Genomic DNA, 16,432 nt, shown 5'->3' with positions numbered 1-16,432 from the left:
AAACAAATGAGTAATTTCACCTACGTCTTCTCAGTTTCAATAACAGTGGATAGTTAGGGACTTTGGAATCTTACTGCTACACTTGTGATGTTTCAAAGCCTAGATTATCACTTAATCATAGTCAGTCTGAGATACTTTCGACCATCCAATAAAAAGAAAAATAAATCATTTATCTGTCTCTCTCACCTAAGTTTAATAACTTAATTAAAATGAGCAATTGTAATTTCGTCAGAAGGCATTTTGTGTGTTCATCAAAAGACTCCCTACACCAAAAGTTACTTGCAGGTACAATATCTAAACCAATCAAATCATTAACTAACTAAAGTTAAATACTTATTAACCTTCAATGCTGTCGAAGCCCCGCTAATTATCGAAAAATAAGTTAATTTCTAAAATCATCAATGTCAGGCCACCCATCTGAAAACTAGCCGCATCATACGTACCTCCCATTAAGTTGTCTACGTAGTGGTGAGCGTATCTTCGAGTGCCGTAACTGAATGATGTGCTGTAATTGTGCATATCGCGTTATGTAACCGTTGGTAAAAGTTTACGAATCGTGTTAGCAGCACAGATAGTTTAGACACGACTAACGTTTGACTGTCGGTAGATTACACTGATCGACAGGTATTGTCAATGTGGTTGGTCATTGTATGCTTGAAAGAAACTGTATTGGTGTGATTTCTTACCACAAATCAGCCAGATTAAGTGTAACTATTGAGAAATTTTAAATGACTTATTGATCAGCGCCTCTACCGGAAATTTTGTGAACTAATTTTTGGAACGTCAAATTCTCATTACAATAGTATGAAATAATGAAAAAGCCTAGTTTCGTACACAAATCTGTGATAAGGTTGATTCTGTCCCCGTGACACTAAGTTCATCTACTGTGCTGAAGTTAATTAAAAATATGTTTCTGATTTTGACCCAATATTTCAGGTTAAATACAGCCAAGTCACAGTTAAATTTCAGCATTTATCTAGGATTTTCTTTTCGCAAAAACATTCACCACGAATGCAGCCGCGGGGAAAAGCTACTCACTATTATAATAACGCAAATCTGTGTACATAATCAAAATGTGATCGTTAGAAGAGCAAGTAACGCACGAGACTGACGCTCAGATCGTTCACATTACAATATTCATAGGCCGATGCTCTGCGCTTTCTAACTCGTGTCCTTTCACGATTACCCTTTGACATTCGGATAAGAAAGGCTTTATGTACTGTCAATGTAAGAGAAGTTAAGCCCTTCTGTCATTGAATAAACAAGGTAGAATTAAGGGTTAGTGCTAATTTTAGTGGATGGAGGGAATTTAAATAACATTAATTCTTTAACAACGTTCCCTTTTCTATTTTTCAATTTTTGAAAGGAATAATTCTAATTAACTCAATACAGCTATAAAAAAATCTCTGACTTTCTTCTTTCATATAATTCAAGACAATTTAAATGCTTCTAAAATATCTCCTATTTCAAGCCCAGCAATAAGAAAATTAATTTATTCCAGTACTTCCCGTATCCCTCTGCTTGAAAGAGCCTATTCCCAGAAATTAGGAAACAGTTAAGTTCTGAGTCCATTGGTTACCACTCTCATGGCCTGGCTACTTTAACAGGTTCTTAATATCGAAGGAATTATTCCTATAACTGTAATTCATTTCCTACATATATGAAACATATCAATAACGTCACAATATAATTTACAACAGGGAGTGAAAGAGTATATGTGTCATATGTCTGTCGCTTCGAGCCCTCGCGGCCGGAACACGGGCCATTGTTTGCAAATGGAGCCTCTTTCTGTTCCGACCCGATACTAAATACAAAACAATAAGTCGTGCCGCCATCTCAGGAACTGTGACTTTGTATTCATATTTCTTTATAAAAGACTGATAACTTATCGATTAGCCGATATTTTGGCTACAGCGGCCAGTTTTTTTTTTAGATGCCTGCTCGCAGCAGACGTCTACAGATAAGTGTTATTGATTAAATGAGGGTAAAATGGGCAGGCAGACAGTCCGCCCCCAAAAACGTCAGTATCAATTTAGTTGCGTATGTAAGTTATGTAAAACTAGCCCGCAACTTTGTAAATGTAAAAAGACTTTTCTTTGTAAAAAGTGACATTTGTCTTAGCAGCAGTTATGTGTATTGTTTTAACAAAATTCATTCGGCAGTTTGGGCGTGAACGAGTAACAAACATACATTCAAACATTCATACTCAACTAATGTAAAAATTAACAATCCGGGCAACCAATGAGAATTTCATGACAAAAAAAAATACGCATGAATTAAAAGTACGCCTCGAGACTCACAGTAACATACAATACACTACCGTCACAACAGGCAGTACATACTTAATTTTCAGATAATAATAGCCTATTTATCTTGAAATCATCGCAGGGGGCCACTTGTACAAACGCAGACGGCCTAATCAAATGCACTGGCACGCTCGTCCGCTGCGCACGCGCAACTATACGCGATACATCTTAATATCGGTGATAAGGATACGGTTTGATAACCGTGATAACAAGCTCTACTGATGACTAGTTGAGTAGTGACCGTTGTTGTGAGTAGACGTGTAGTATGAACTGTGGGTTACTGTGATGGCCAAATGTGAGGTAAGCAGGATGTGTAGTTTGAATGAAAGTGATGAGATCCAAATATGTTTTTTTTTACTTTTTTGTTTTAAATGAGTTGGGGTAGAAATAGGTTAATTTATTATGCGTTATTCAATTTTTAATTAGTTTGGTGACTTCATTTTATCGCTACTTATAAAATTGAGTTTAAATATTTACAGATATTGAAAATTAATAATTAACTTGAAATTTTACTTTCATTTCTTTTAATGCCGATATTCCGACATTTATTTAACAGCAAGAAAATATACACAAGTTAGTTATTCGTTTTTTTTGGCAGTAATATTTTTTTAATACCTGACTTGTCTTTTCTTCTATAAGTGCATTTATTTTGCCATTGTTGCATTAATTGCAAATTAGTTCATTCATTTTCGAAGTGAAACCGGTGATGTTTTTTATCAATTGCATTGTGAACATTGTGAAGTGACGATTTTGTTTTTAAAATGTTAACATCGGACAAACCAGTGTGGACTGTGGTCAGTGAGTGAGAAACCGATTTTGATGATGAGGTGCTTTTAGTTTAAAAAAATATATGCAGGTATGATAAAATGCTGTGCTGTAATGTGATGAATTAAATCGATTGTATCCTCATTTAAATCTTCATTACAATAACTTGAACATCTCAAAATAACGAAAAAGCATAATCTGTTTATAATAAAATTGCAGAATCGGAAATGAATTTAAATTAAATCAATATTTATAAAAAAAAACTGTTCTCTAAAAAAAGGCATATACATAGCTCCATCTACGGTCAGTTTTTTGTATTAATTAACATCTTTGTTCTTTGACAGTAACTGTGACTAGACTTATACAAACATCTACACACACAGCTTTCTTTCCCGTAAAAAGTAGCGTACTAAGCGCTGGTTTTTCGAAATATTTACGTTTTCTACTGCACCTGTGTCATATTTTTTCGCTATATCTGGGGGCACGGAAGTGCCCCCGCAAGTCGAGCAAAAAAAAAGCGGCACGGCCGTAACATCCTTTTCTCGAAGCAATTCGGGCTATTTTGACACCCCTATAATTTCGTTGTGGATAAAACAAGAAGCCTGGATTTTCAGCAACTAATTAGTCATTGTATAAACACGGTATATTTAAAATTTCAGTCAATTTGAACCAGTAGTTTAGGAATGACAACTTGTTAAAATTTTGAATTTTGTCACTCACTGATTCACTGACTCACTGACTCACCGATCATCAAAAGTCTAAGGTACTTCTAGCAGACTTAGAAGCTTAAAATCTAGAATACAAATAGGGTTTAGTGTCTTAATCATGGAAAAAATTTAATATTTTCTAATTTCGGTCCAGTTTTCTAAATACACCAACTGCAACAATAACTTTGTAATCCCATATAAATGTATAAGATTACAAGGTTACATTTGCAATTAATGAATTATTATTACAGTAGAAAATAAAATAAATAGGTGTAAATAGTAAATAGGTACCTACTATATGAGACATAACGGGGGAGGGGGTATAGGGTGGATAAGGGTGTTTAGCCCATGAAACTGAACAACATTCCCATAGGAAAATATGTTGAATTATGAAAAAAAAACGTTTTTCCATACAAATTGAACTTATGTTCGCTCTACAAAAAGAAGTGAGATGCCATCAAAAACATTCTGTAAAAACCTCAAGTCTCGCCGTAAAAAGTTGTGAGATCGATATAATACCAAGTCGATTAATCTATTTAGTCTCTACTTAAAGGACCTTCTGTCTTAAGTTATTACGTATGTTATTATCATGCCAATTTAATAAAAAATACCTTAAAAACAATTAGATCGACTTGGTCATCGCAAGAAAACACAAATTCGCCATTAACATTTCAGGAGCATTAACTTCTCGTCGTGCTGTGTAGTGTGATACATACTAATAATTAAATCATGCGATGGCCAGGTCGGTCTAATTGTTTTAAAGGTATTTTTTATTAAATTGGCATGATAATAACATACGTAAAAACTTAAGACAGAAGGTCCTTTAAGTAGAGACTAAATAGATTAATCGACTTGGTATTATATCGATCTCACAACTTTTTACGGCGAGACTTGAGGTTTTTACAGAATGTTTTTGATGGCATATTCTTATACTGGCGGCTCACTATTAATATCAAAGCACTGTAACTAACAGTGACTCAGCACGAGTGCTCAAACGATCAAGTGCTTGTCCCCACAACACTCCCGTTTGTTCCACATTACTCACCACATACAACTTACCCAGCTAAGTGCGATTTGCACTCGCTAACCAACACGACATACTCACATCATTGGCCCGGCACGGACGGCATGCTTTACACCGCCACGCTAAACGTTTAGAAATGTCCTCAAGTCTTTAAACTTTCTTAAAAGATATATAAGTGTCTTTGGATAACTCACACATAATTTCAAACTAAGCAGAACTTATACTATGGTAACTATTTAACTGAGAAACATTCTTAATAAGTCGTTGTATTAAGCTGTTATTGACAGCGTCCATGGCGCAGTGGTTAAGGTGGTCGCCACGCAACTACGTGCTATTACCATAGGTTAGGTGGTCATGGGTTTGAACGAAAAACTCGGAACAATTGTTCCGGGACTGGGCGTACTATATGTCCGTCGTTTATTTGTTTGTAGCAAGAGCAATGGATTTGTAATTAAAAAGAAATTGTTATATTTAAGATTGCTACCTGAAATCCTTCGGCTAAGGCAAGAGTGTGAAATCAGTTCATTTTGAATATGAAAAACTAATTTGTACTGAGTAATTTTATTGTTTAGCCAAGTAAAATTACTTTGTCGTCAGCCTCTTCTATTGTAATAAACATTAAGATACTACTCTCAATTATATTTAATAAAAGATGTAGGTCAATAAGAACACTTCATTGTTTCAAACAGTTTAACTAGTAGACGCGCGATACCATAAACTTGTAGTTCAGACAGACAGAGTCTTATATCTGGTGTGTAGAGTGATACAAACCAGATGCGCGGCCGTGAGCACTTCCAGTCTAACGAGGTATAAGTGGCCACCGTCCTTTGCAATAAACACGATGATCAATGTGATGTGCTTGTTTACAAGACGGGATTTATGGACTGTGCAAATAGACTGATGGAGGATTTGTCTGTGACACATTGTTAGAATATTTCAGAAAACGTATTAATTGACTCATATGAGTTTTAGAGATAGTTTCACAGTTTAGTAACAAGTGTTAGATAAACTATCTGCTTGATAAAATAATAGTAAATGTATGAAAAGAATTGTCAAAATTTCATCTTATAAGATCTTATGGTTATGTAGAAATTATGGCTTTTTAATATATTTTATGAAATCTTTGGCAACTGGCTACTATCCGTGAACTGCGCCCCGGTTTTCTTAAATAAGTATCGGTTAGTCTATCAGGTGGATAATAAGCAGTTGTGCTCAAACATTTCCTATCACTTAATCTGTCTAATGGGTAATCTAAAACTCATCCCTATGGCTTGAAATGTTAGCCCCCATTTAATGTTTTTAATATATTTCTTGTACAAAAATTTCAAAAACATATCGACGAATTCGGTCTAGCCGTTTCTTTTAAGACTTTACCACACATTTAGCAATCTTTAATTACAAAGACTAAAAGACAATAATCTGCATGAAAATCTACATTGTATTTCAGTTGTTCACACAAAACATAAATGAGTAAGTAATTATAATGCACTGTTTAAAATATATGACAATCTGATCAGTAATTTTTAAGTTAATTACGCTAGATTTTACCTATTTTGTTTTATAATGAGAGCATTAAAACTTGTGACTAGTTTTGATTGAGATTCATAGCATCGTTCGATATTCTGGGAAATCCTATTGCTTTGGTATCGAAAATTTGACATTTACTTTTTTGATGAAATTATACAGATAAACATTATCAGTACCTCGATTCTCTACCACTATCGACTACCGGCAACCGGCTAGCTATCGAAATGTTGACATTTAAGAGGTACTGCCAAAATGTTTCCTACGACACCCGTCAGAGGCTCTGTGCCTCGATTCTCTACTACTATCGACTACCGACAACCGAACTGTCATCGAGAAATTTTGTATGAAAATCTGATCAGCGCCCCTGACGGGTGTCGTAGGAAACATTTTGGCAGTACATTCTAAATGTCAAAATTTCGATAGCTAGCCGGTTGTCGGTAGTCGATAGTTGTACAGAATCGAGGTATGATCATCTTTTCATACAAAATTCCTCGATGACAGTTCGGTTGTCGGTAGTCGATAGTAGTAGAGAATCGAGGCGCTGTTTTCACCAATCGACGAAAGAGCATATTTTCTAAACATTTCGGTTTACTTAACTCGATTAGATTTTGATTTTTAGTTTTGAAAATTTGTAATCGCTTATTTTCAAATTCGCAAATCACCCAAATAAATATAATAGTATATAAATAAATAATTTTAATAGATAAAATTTAGTTATCAAAACTGTTATATCATTCAAAGAATTTATTAATAAACGCACTGATAATTTACTATCATTCAATAAATATTTCCTTTCGATCAGTTAAAACGATGCGACGAGGATTATTGTGATAATTATGTTATTACTAATTATTATCATATATTTACTGAGTCATAAGAATTTAGTACTACTGTGTCACCTTTTTGTCTAGACTTACACAAAACTTGGCAGTAGCAACACTTTGCCTGAAAGTAAATCGAACCCGAGACCTTCTGTTTCAAATCGCACTAGAGTTTTACAAATGTACTTAGTAACATAAGTCCATACTCGCTTGCATAAAATCACGCTTTTTTTCCTAATGGGCAAACGCTTTCTGGGGTAGCAGAGTGACTAAAATTACTCATCGGTTTGAAACTATAAAATGTACAATGTACATAGCTATATTAAAAAGGACATAATAATTCTACTCCCTTCATCATCGTGAGTACTTAAATCTTATTCTTTAGGCATTCTCCGAAATAATCTGACGCAATATTGATAGTTTTATCAACAATCTATAATATTGTAATTCGGTACAAAAATCTGTTGTTATTCGTTAATTATTTGTACAAGTTGCGAGCAGTGACGCGCGGTACAACACGGCTAATTCCAGATACTGAGTATTTTACTAAGTAATCGGTAATTTACCAAACTTTTATAGATAAAGTATACATAAAAAATGTAAAGAAAATACTTTCTTTCACAATAGTTGCAATGTAATCAAAAATACCTTCAGATTTTACCAATATAATGCCACACTTGTGACGTCATAATGACAGTATTTCTATATAAACAAACGTTTTTGTTGTTTCATAAAAATGATGTTTTAACTATAATTAATTAAACCCTTCATTCTATTCTTGTTAATTCTTAGTTCATGCTTCATGCATTATTGATCAAGTCCTTTATAGAGATTTTTTTACAAAAAGACATGGTATATTCAATTCCCTGACCGAATTTCGAGTGTATGTCCGAACTGTAGCGCGATTCTGTACAATCGGTACTGTCGAGTATCGAAATTTTGACATTTAGAATGTGCTGCCAAAATATTTCCTACAACACCCGTCAGAGGCGCTGATCAGATTTTCATACACTCAATGACAGGTCGGTTGTCGGTAGTCGATAGTGTAGAGAATCGAGCTACGGTACCTATTTTTCAAGACTGTATTCGTTTTAACGTAGCTAATTACAATTCTTATTATCAAGATTATCAGTGATAACATTCAGTTGAGACCTTGGTATTAATATCGTTTCGATAACAGTGCAAGTGATTACTGAATAACTACTCTAATAGGAAATAACTAGGATTGTTATGAGTATTTTGTATTATGAACTGATACGGGGAGGCATAACTAAATTTATGTATCAGTGTACTAAATTTTATTAAAATCGGTCCAGTAGGTTTTTGTGAAAGAGTAGCAAATATACATCCATCCACCTACAAACTTTAGCATTTATTATTAGGAGGATACTTTTTACATTTGACTGCTTTCGTGGTGCAGTGTTCGATTCCCACAAGGAACACTTACTTGTGCGATCCACTAATAATTGTTCCGGCTCTTGTTGTACGTTGTGTCCGTTGTTTGTATGTTAGTAAGTCCCCGCGACACAAGCGCAATTCTTAGTGCGGGAGTTGTAAAAAATGATTCACATGGACTCACATAGTCTCATTGAAAAAAACGTAACGATACTTGGAAGTTGTAAAACAATTCAACATTTATAATCCAGTTTTTATGATCTATTATCGTTTACAAATGAGTCCTTTGGCATAACTACTTATTATCTTAGTTAAAGCGCTACCAATCACGTCTTTCGTAATAGAAGTGTTATCTTATCGTATTTTTTTCCAATTTAATGGTTATTTGTGTTGATTGACATTAGCAAGTGCTTAACATATTGTACACGTGTGTTGTTGCCTGTAAAGCCTGATGCCGGCTCCACATTATTGCCGTGAAGCTCCGTGAACAGACGCGAACGTGAATGTGGACGGTTTTCACGGGGTCCACGCGCGTTCACGCCTGTTCCCCGATCAGAGTCGGTATTAAAGTCCCGTGACAAAGGGTTCGCGCGGCGTTCACGCATACACATACACATTCACGGCCCCGGCGCAGTTTACTCTGGACTATAAAGGGGTACGGACCGTATAATGCGCTCAGCTTTTCAGATTATAGAAAAATGGTGTGAGGAACAACAACTTTCTTGTTTTTGACATCTATATAGTGGTATAGGGACACAGCAAATAAAGTTATCGCAGCAGCAGCTTCTACGTCCATTTCGCGGAGGGTTTAGAACTATTGTGAGCATTCCGTGAATGTGGAGGGCATGGAGTCGGTCCGTGAATTCACGGCGAGAACCTTTTCCTGTTCTATATCAATACGGAGTAAGGAATAATATAGGTAAACATAATTGGACAACTCACACACGGTTATCTGATTCAAAACTAAGAGCTTGTACTATGGTAACCAAATAACTGATAAACATACTTATATACTCGTAAATACATACTTATGTAGATACATTAACAACCAGGCTTAGAACGGATATTCGTGCTCATCAGACAAAGACTTCTCCCGACTCGAATAGTTAGTTTTCGGTATTGCATTATAAACAATATATGCCTGACAATTCATAATTGTGATTACATTTTGGCTAATGTTGGTCGACCGCACGTGAGGTCACAATGTCCGCTACTACCTATAATTGTGATCCATCATTATATTATAGTATACACGTGACACTGCTCTTCAAACGTAGTTGTTTAATGCTTAAAGATATTCAATAGAATAAACTTTGACGGTGATTTAAATGCACACTGATATGAGAACACTGAATGAGTGGTATTTGAACTGGGGGTCTCCGTGCTTCAAGGGGCACGTAAAAAGACGATCTCGGTGCACGTCAAAGGCCTTCGGGCGGCTTGATAGACTTTAACACTAGGTTGATCAATAGCCATACGATAAGAAGAACACCCAGTGGGTTCAAAAAGTAAGTCGGATTGCCGGTATCGGAAGTGTTAAAGAAGCTAATACGTAAACAGCTGCTAAATCTTTGATGTAAATTCAGTCGGCCCTGCTTCTTCGACGTATCATAATACTAGCACTCGACAGTCTAGCGAGTGGCGAGTAACGCCAGTGTAATGTTCTAGCGAGGACATTTACAACCGACCTTTGTAGTTTGTATCTACACGTCACATCGGATCATACGAACTCATAAACTCGATACTAAACAATTATGTACCGTCATTTATCTCTTGTAAATAGAATTTTGTGAGTATATTCTAATTAATACTCGTAAATAAACAGTACATTGTATATAGTATAATATCACGCTTGTTATGCAAAGGTATAGGCTGTGTTGAGTGAAAAATACGACGCTGTATACAACGTTCATTTATTCCCAAATTCCTATTGTAGCGTCAGCAGTGTCCCTACATACCCGATTGTTTGCCAGCTCGGTACTCGACTTGAGAATCGAACAGGAAACCTCATGATCAACAGTCGTATACATTAGCACCCAGACCAGAGAGGCACAAATAAAACATACTATATTAAGATTACAAAAGTAAATTATCTTCTATAACTAACAGTGATAGCCGATGGTATAAACTTTAGCCACCCGAACAAAAACCCTGGACCTTTCAAAACACTGCCTTTTAGAAGCTATGTGTGTATTACAAACAATTATCACTTGTTCTAACAGTAAAGAATAAGGTCGTGGAGAAACCTTGCAAGCGTGACGGCTATTTTTAATAGTACTTGTAGGAATACGTAACCCTCTTTCAGGCATGGTTAAGCCTTTCATCCACTATAACTATGACGCAAGGGTTGGGAACTAAGATGGCATGATTAGAACTTCTTTAAAAGTACACTTAGTACTGTATCTATTTTTTTTTAAGCTTTTACTGTCCCACTGCTTGGCCAGGATCTTCTCCCAAACGAGGAAAGGGTTAGGCCTTGAGTCCACTACGCTAGCTAAGTGCGGGTTGGAGACTTCGCGTGCCCTCTATAAATATATTGAACAAATTTTAGGCATGCAAGGTTTCATCTCGATGTTTTCCTTCACCGTTAGAGCATGTGATAATTATTTCTAATACACACATAACTTCGAAAAGTCATTGGTGTGTAGTCTGAGGTTAAAAACGTGATTATTTATATACCTAAGTAAACAATGATTCTATGGCTTTCTCGATAATGTATAATTTCCCATTTGTATGAGTGGTGCGTGTAATTCATAACATATTCTAATTTACAGCCATTTCACAGTTGAGTTCGTATTGTTTATACATGGTGTTGCTATAACGAGTATAATTGCACCGTGCCTTTAATTTATTTATTTCTAGACTTTTGTTTAGTTACACGTGTAAATTAACGCTATCTCACTCCTTTGCGTTGTATTATAGTTTGACAACTTAGTATAGAGCCGGCTGATCTATACAAAATTGAGAATTTAGTACAGTTTAGTATTCAGTGACCCGCACTCTTATGCAGCTTAAGGTGGTCTATTAGATACAGCTAGTTTATTTCAGAAAACATAGAATTATTAATCTCAATCTATATGTACGATTTATATATATATATATATACCAAAGTTCTCTACTAATTTGTAGGATTATTGTAGTGTCAAACACATCAAAATATTCGCTATTTCGACATCGGTTTTTGGAAAATACGGCGAAAATGTTGCCTGAAGTTTTAAAGGTTTGTTTCCGTAGTCCGAGTTGTATTTTGAAATCGTGTAAGGCCTTTCTGTGCTCCTGAAGTTTTGCGTTAAGTGTTCCCGTTTATTATTCGGTACAATAGTGTGACGGGCAGGATGCGTAAGATCGTTTGTAGTCGTCAAACTAGCACTTCGATGTATATTAATATTATATTTTACCTTATATTTATTTTGTTTTGTCCATAAATAATATTGCGTGCTGAGCGGTGTTTATTTATAACTATCAATAAACGCCTAGTTTTTAACAAATTTTGTATGAAAAACTGATTAGCGCCTCTGATGGGTTTTACAAAAACTATTTTTTTTTATGTCAGTCGTCGCTAGTCGATACCTAGCGTAGAAAACTGTGCTTCTGTTTAACAACTATTATTAAAACAGTATTTAATTATATTCTGATGTAAACTACTATATGAAAGAAATCAACTTAAAGCAATACATTGACATAATAATCAGTAATACTAACATCTAAATAATACATCACTTATTCCAACGGTGAAGGAAATATTGCGTGCCTGAGATTTCTTCAGAACAGTTCTTGGAGGTATGCAAAGTCCCCAACCCGCAGTTGGCTAGCGTAAATGACTCAAGGTCTAACCCCTCCCTCATTACGGGGAGGAGACCCTTGGGCCAGCAGCAGGACATTATTGGATAATAATTTTAAAAGATTGATTCACTGTCTCGAAACCAAAGGACATTTTCAACTATCTATAAAACATCTTTCGCTTGATGCTGACTCAGTGGTAACCTTGAAAGTGCCCGACGACATTTAACTCAGACGAGCAAAAACTAGTCCTGCCGAGCCCAGGGGTGAGGGGGGTGAGTGCACGGGGTGGGGGGAGGCAGGACCGGTCGTGTTCCCGGAGCCAAGGCCGATGACCTCGCACAATGACGCTAATTCAGTACTCACTTGGCAACTGAAGTTTTCATTCAGCTGTCTTGAACAATAAATTTACGACGAATACACCATTTGTGTGTAGGGGTAAATTGAAATTGTTATTTTTATTATTTTTCCTTTGACATAGGTCTATGTCCTCTACCTTTACGGGAGGGCAATAGTTCACTGTTTGAGAATTAATCAAATAGTTTATTTGACATTTGTACTTTACCTGAAATTAGTTCTTTAGACAACCGCTAGAGGCGCTGTTTGTTGTTAATATCTTAAATTTGGCAAAAGCCGTTTCATGTATTTTAAAGCATTAAACACTGAAGTAGGATTTTTTTTTGGGTATTTGCTATTAGGATTAGGTTTATTTTGATTAAGAAAATTAATTAATATGTAATTAGACATTTATAACGTATTAGTTGTTAGTGGTCCTAACTTAACGATTGGTCAACAATTTATTGATATTTTTTTGTTTATTTCGTATCGACCAAATATCCACTAGCTGTTATGTGACCTCGACATAAGTTCAGATAAACACGTCCGAAATACTAGCAATCAATCGTATTATCAAACGTTTATTATGTGGCTCGGTATTAGCATGTCAACAACACAAGTGTGTAACGAATCTTTTACTAGGCGAGAGAGAAGCCTTTCTTGTAGGGCACTATTTATAGTTATTGAAATAAGACATTATATTGAGCACGTCTTACGTGGAGTCGCACTTATTGCTGTCTAGTGTCTACCAGATAAAAGATGTAAATCTAAATACGCCAAAGAAGTTATTAAATAATTTATTATTTATTATTGCCATTTATACTCTGTTCTATGAGTGCATGATGACTCCCTGTCTTAGTTCTGTCAACTGTCAGACACACGTCATCATATTCACCTCGATGTGTTATGATGTTATAATGTGAGCCCATGTCTAGGGGACCACGTAGTTTTAAGATTTAATTTAAGGGGGGGTTTGCATAGTATGACGTCACACAGAAGTAAATTACCAGTGTTAAGCACAAGTATTGTCACAATGAGAATTCAGTATAGCTGAGGTGCGTGAGTAGTCGTGAGGGAGGCTGAGATGAGGGAATGTATAGTAACGCGGCGTTATGATGTTGCAGGTGATGCGTGGGTGGTGCGGGGCGTGGTGCGGCGGGCGCGCGCGGCTGCGCTGGCTGGCGGCGCTGCTGTGCTGGGGCGCGCTGTTCGCGCTGGCCCTGCCGCGCCTGCAGCCGGCCGCCCCGCGCCGCGCGCCGCCCGCGCCGCCCGCCCGCCTGCTGCTGCAGTCCGAGGCGGCGGCCTCCACCCCGCCGCCCGCCACGCCGCGCGCCGCGCCCGCCACCGACACGCGCGTGCTCACCGAGGAGGAGCTGCGAGCTGATGCCGAGCGCCGCCTGCCCTCGCTGCCGCTCGCCTACTGGCACAAGCACCAAAACGACAAAAATAAGTTCTTCAAGAAGAAGGACTGCGCGCCCTTCCCCTCCATCTACGAGTTGGAGTTCCACAACACATACTGGCAGACGTTGAGGACGGGCGAGGGCGTGTTCCACTTCTACGGCGCGTACCTGGACGCGCGGAACACGTCGCGCATCGGGCCCGCCGTGCGCATCCTCGCCGTGCACGACCGCATCAGACCCGCGCTCGCCACGCACTGCCAGCTGTGGTTCGAGGAGCGCGAGGCGCCCGTGGTGGTGCGCAACCTGGAGTACAAGTACGTGTGGAACAGCAAGTGGGGCAACTATCGCGACCACGTACTGCAGCCGTACCTGCTGGCGTGCGTGCTGCCCGCCGAGGTGCGCCACCTCGTGCCCGCCTCCGTGTCCGTGGTGGAGGCGCCGTGCGACCGCGCCACCAACAATCTGCGCGTGCACTATGACCGCCCGCCGCCCGAAGAGCAGAAGGAGTTCGCCATTTGCGTCAAGGGGCTCGACTTCCTGCACGAGGACTTGTCCGTGCGCCTCGTCGAGTGGATCGAGCTGGTGCGGCTGCTCGGCGCCGACAAAGTGTTCTTCTACGAGCTGCAAGTGCACCCCAACATCACCAAAGTGCTCGACTACTACGCCGAGCAGGGCGCCGTGAGCGTCACGCCCATAACGCTGCCCGGCGGTCAGCCCAACCTGCCGGGGCTACAGCATATGTACCTCAAGAAGAAGACGACGCACAAGCGCCAGATGGAGCTGATCCCGTACAACGACTGTCTGTACCGCAACATGTACCGGTACCGCTGGCTGGCGCTGCTCGACATCGACGAGGTGATCGTGCCGCTCGAGGACACGGACTGGAGCTCGCTGATGCGGCGCGTGCTGCCGCTGGCGGCGCCGATGAACGGCAAGCCGCCGCGCTCCTCGTACCACGCGTCCAACCTGTACTTCCTGGACTCGCTGCGGCACGAGCACGGCTGGGAGGAGGGCGCGCCACACTACATGCACATGCTGCAGCACGTGTACCGCACGCGCAACTTCACCAAGCCGGGCCAGTACGTGAAGGCGTTCCACGAGACGGAGCGCGTGCTGGCGCTGCACAACCACTTCCCGCTGGCGTGCCTGGGCGGCGCGTGCTCCTCCTACCCGCTGGAGACGCGGCACGCGCGCCTGCAGCACTACCGCGCCGACTGCGTCACGGCGCTCAGCAAGTCGTGCGCCGAGCTCAGCGCGCAGCCCGTGCGCGACACGGCGCTGTGGCGCTGGCGCGAGCCGCTGGTGGCGCGCGCCGCGGCCGTGCTGCGCGCGCTGGCCTTCCTGCCGCCGCACCGGTAGTGCGCGCCCCGGCCGCGGCGTGGCGCCCCGGCCTAAGTGATTGTGCGATTATCGGATCTCTAGTGAGTGCGTTCGTTCTATACACAAATGGGTACAAATGAAGTTATATTTTGAGACATACTGTTTGTAAATCGAACAAATAAAATATTTATTATACAATGTATGTTTTAATGCCGCGCAGCGAGGCCTTCCGCGGATCGTACTGACGTTCATCTGATTCTACTATTGGCGACGCTTCAGTTCCTATTGATTATAACGTTAGAGTCTTGGTTAGTATAATGTGTTAAACTAAGTCATTGATAGTATATTATTATCTACATGTAATTCGATATTACCGATAATGGTTACATTTGATAAATAAATAAATATCATTTATTCTTGAATCTGAGAGACTTATTCCTTCCCCTTCACAATGAACATTACAAACAATGTTCCGAGTAAGTAATCCCGAATTATGAGGTCATTGTAGTATTTGATGATTATTGTGACCCTTCCACCACCTACCTAACTACTCGAGTTCTTACCTAACTACACTTCTTCTGAAGAGTTGGACTTGTTGATTGCGATAGCCCATCTTACATAGAGATAGGCTATCATCGTACAAGAGGAATACTTTCACTCGTCATTCTCATTTTGCTCACAATAGTCCAACTGCCTGCTGGGACCCCTGATCTCCTCCCGAAGTGATGCAAGGTAAGGCTAGGTTTGTTCATGATGTTTTCCTTCACCGTTAGAACGGCAATAATATAGTTTCGTTGGCCAACAATACTGTAAAAATGCTATTCACATCCACCGGTACAAGAATATGACTGCATTATTGAGACGGGCGTAGAATCCCGTATTATCTATTTAAATGATTACTGAGTTTCGCAGCAGCGGGCACAGACCTCCATGTGGAAAAGAATAGCCGTAGGTCCTGTGCTGGCGCATTGCACGTTTTACAATGTTTGTTCCATAGTAAAATACTATAGCGCAAACCGAATGTTATCACCAACGACTAAAGAGTTTATCC

The 16,432-nt window shown here is 39.3% G+C and overlaps 1 protein-coding gene across 4 annotated transcripts in view; it reads left to right on the top strand.

Annotated features, from left to right (window-relative positions):
- LOC142981965 (uncharacterized) overlaps positions 1 to 15,803 on the top strand; it is a 42,735-nt gene extending 26,932 nt beyond the window's left edge. For 3 of the 4 annotated variants that reach the window (XM_076128163.1, XM_076128166.1, XM_076128165.1), the window contains exon 2: positions 13,786 to 15,803. In XM_076128163.1, the coding sequence (XP_075984278.1) occupies positions 13,786 to 15,420 (1,635 nt within the window). In that variant the 3' untranslated portion in view covers positions 15,421 to 15,803. Of the gene's footprint in view, positions 1 to 2,446; positions 2,607 to 13,785 lie in introns of those variants that run through there. The other variant, XM_076128164.1, reaches the window with a different exon arrangement.
- The last annotated feature ends 629 nt before the right edge of the window (positions 15,804 to 16,432 follow it).

The sequence above is a fragment of the Anticarsia gemmatalis genome, chromosome 20 (assembly GCF_050436995.1).
Source record: "Anticarsia gemmatalis isolate Benzon Research Colony breed Stoneville strain chromosome 20, ilAntGemm2 primary, whole genome shotgun sequence".
Lineage (NCBI taxonomy): Eukaryota > Metazoa > Arthropoda > Insecta > Lepidoptera > Erebidae > Anticarsia > Anticarsia gemmatalis.
Note: the sequence above shows the minus strand (reverse complement) of the source record. Positions and strands in the feature narration are given on the sequence as shown.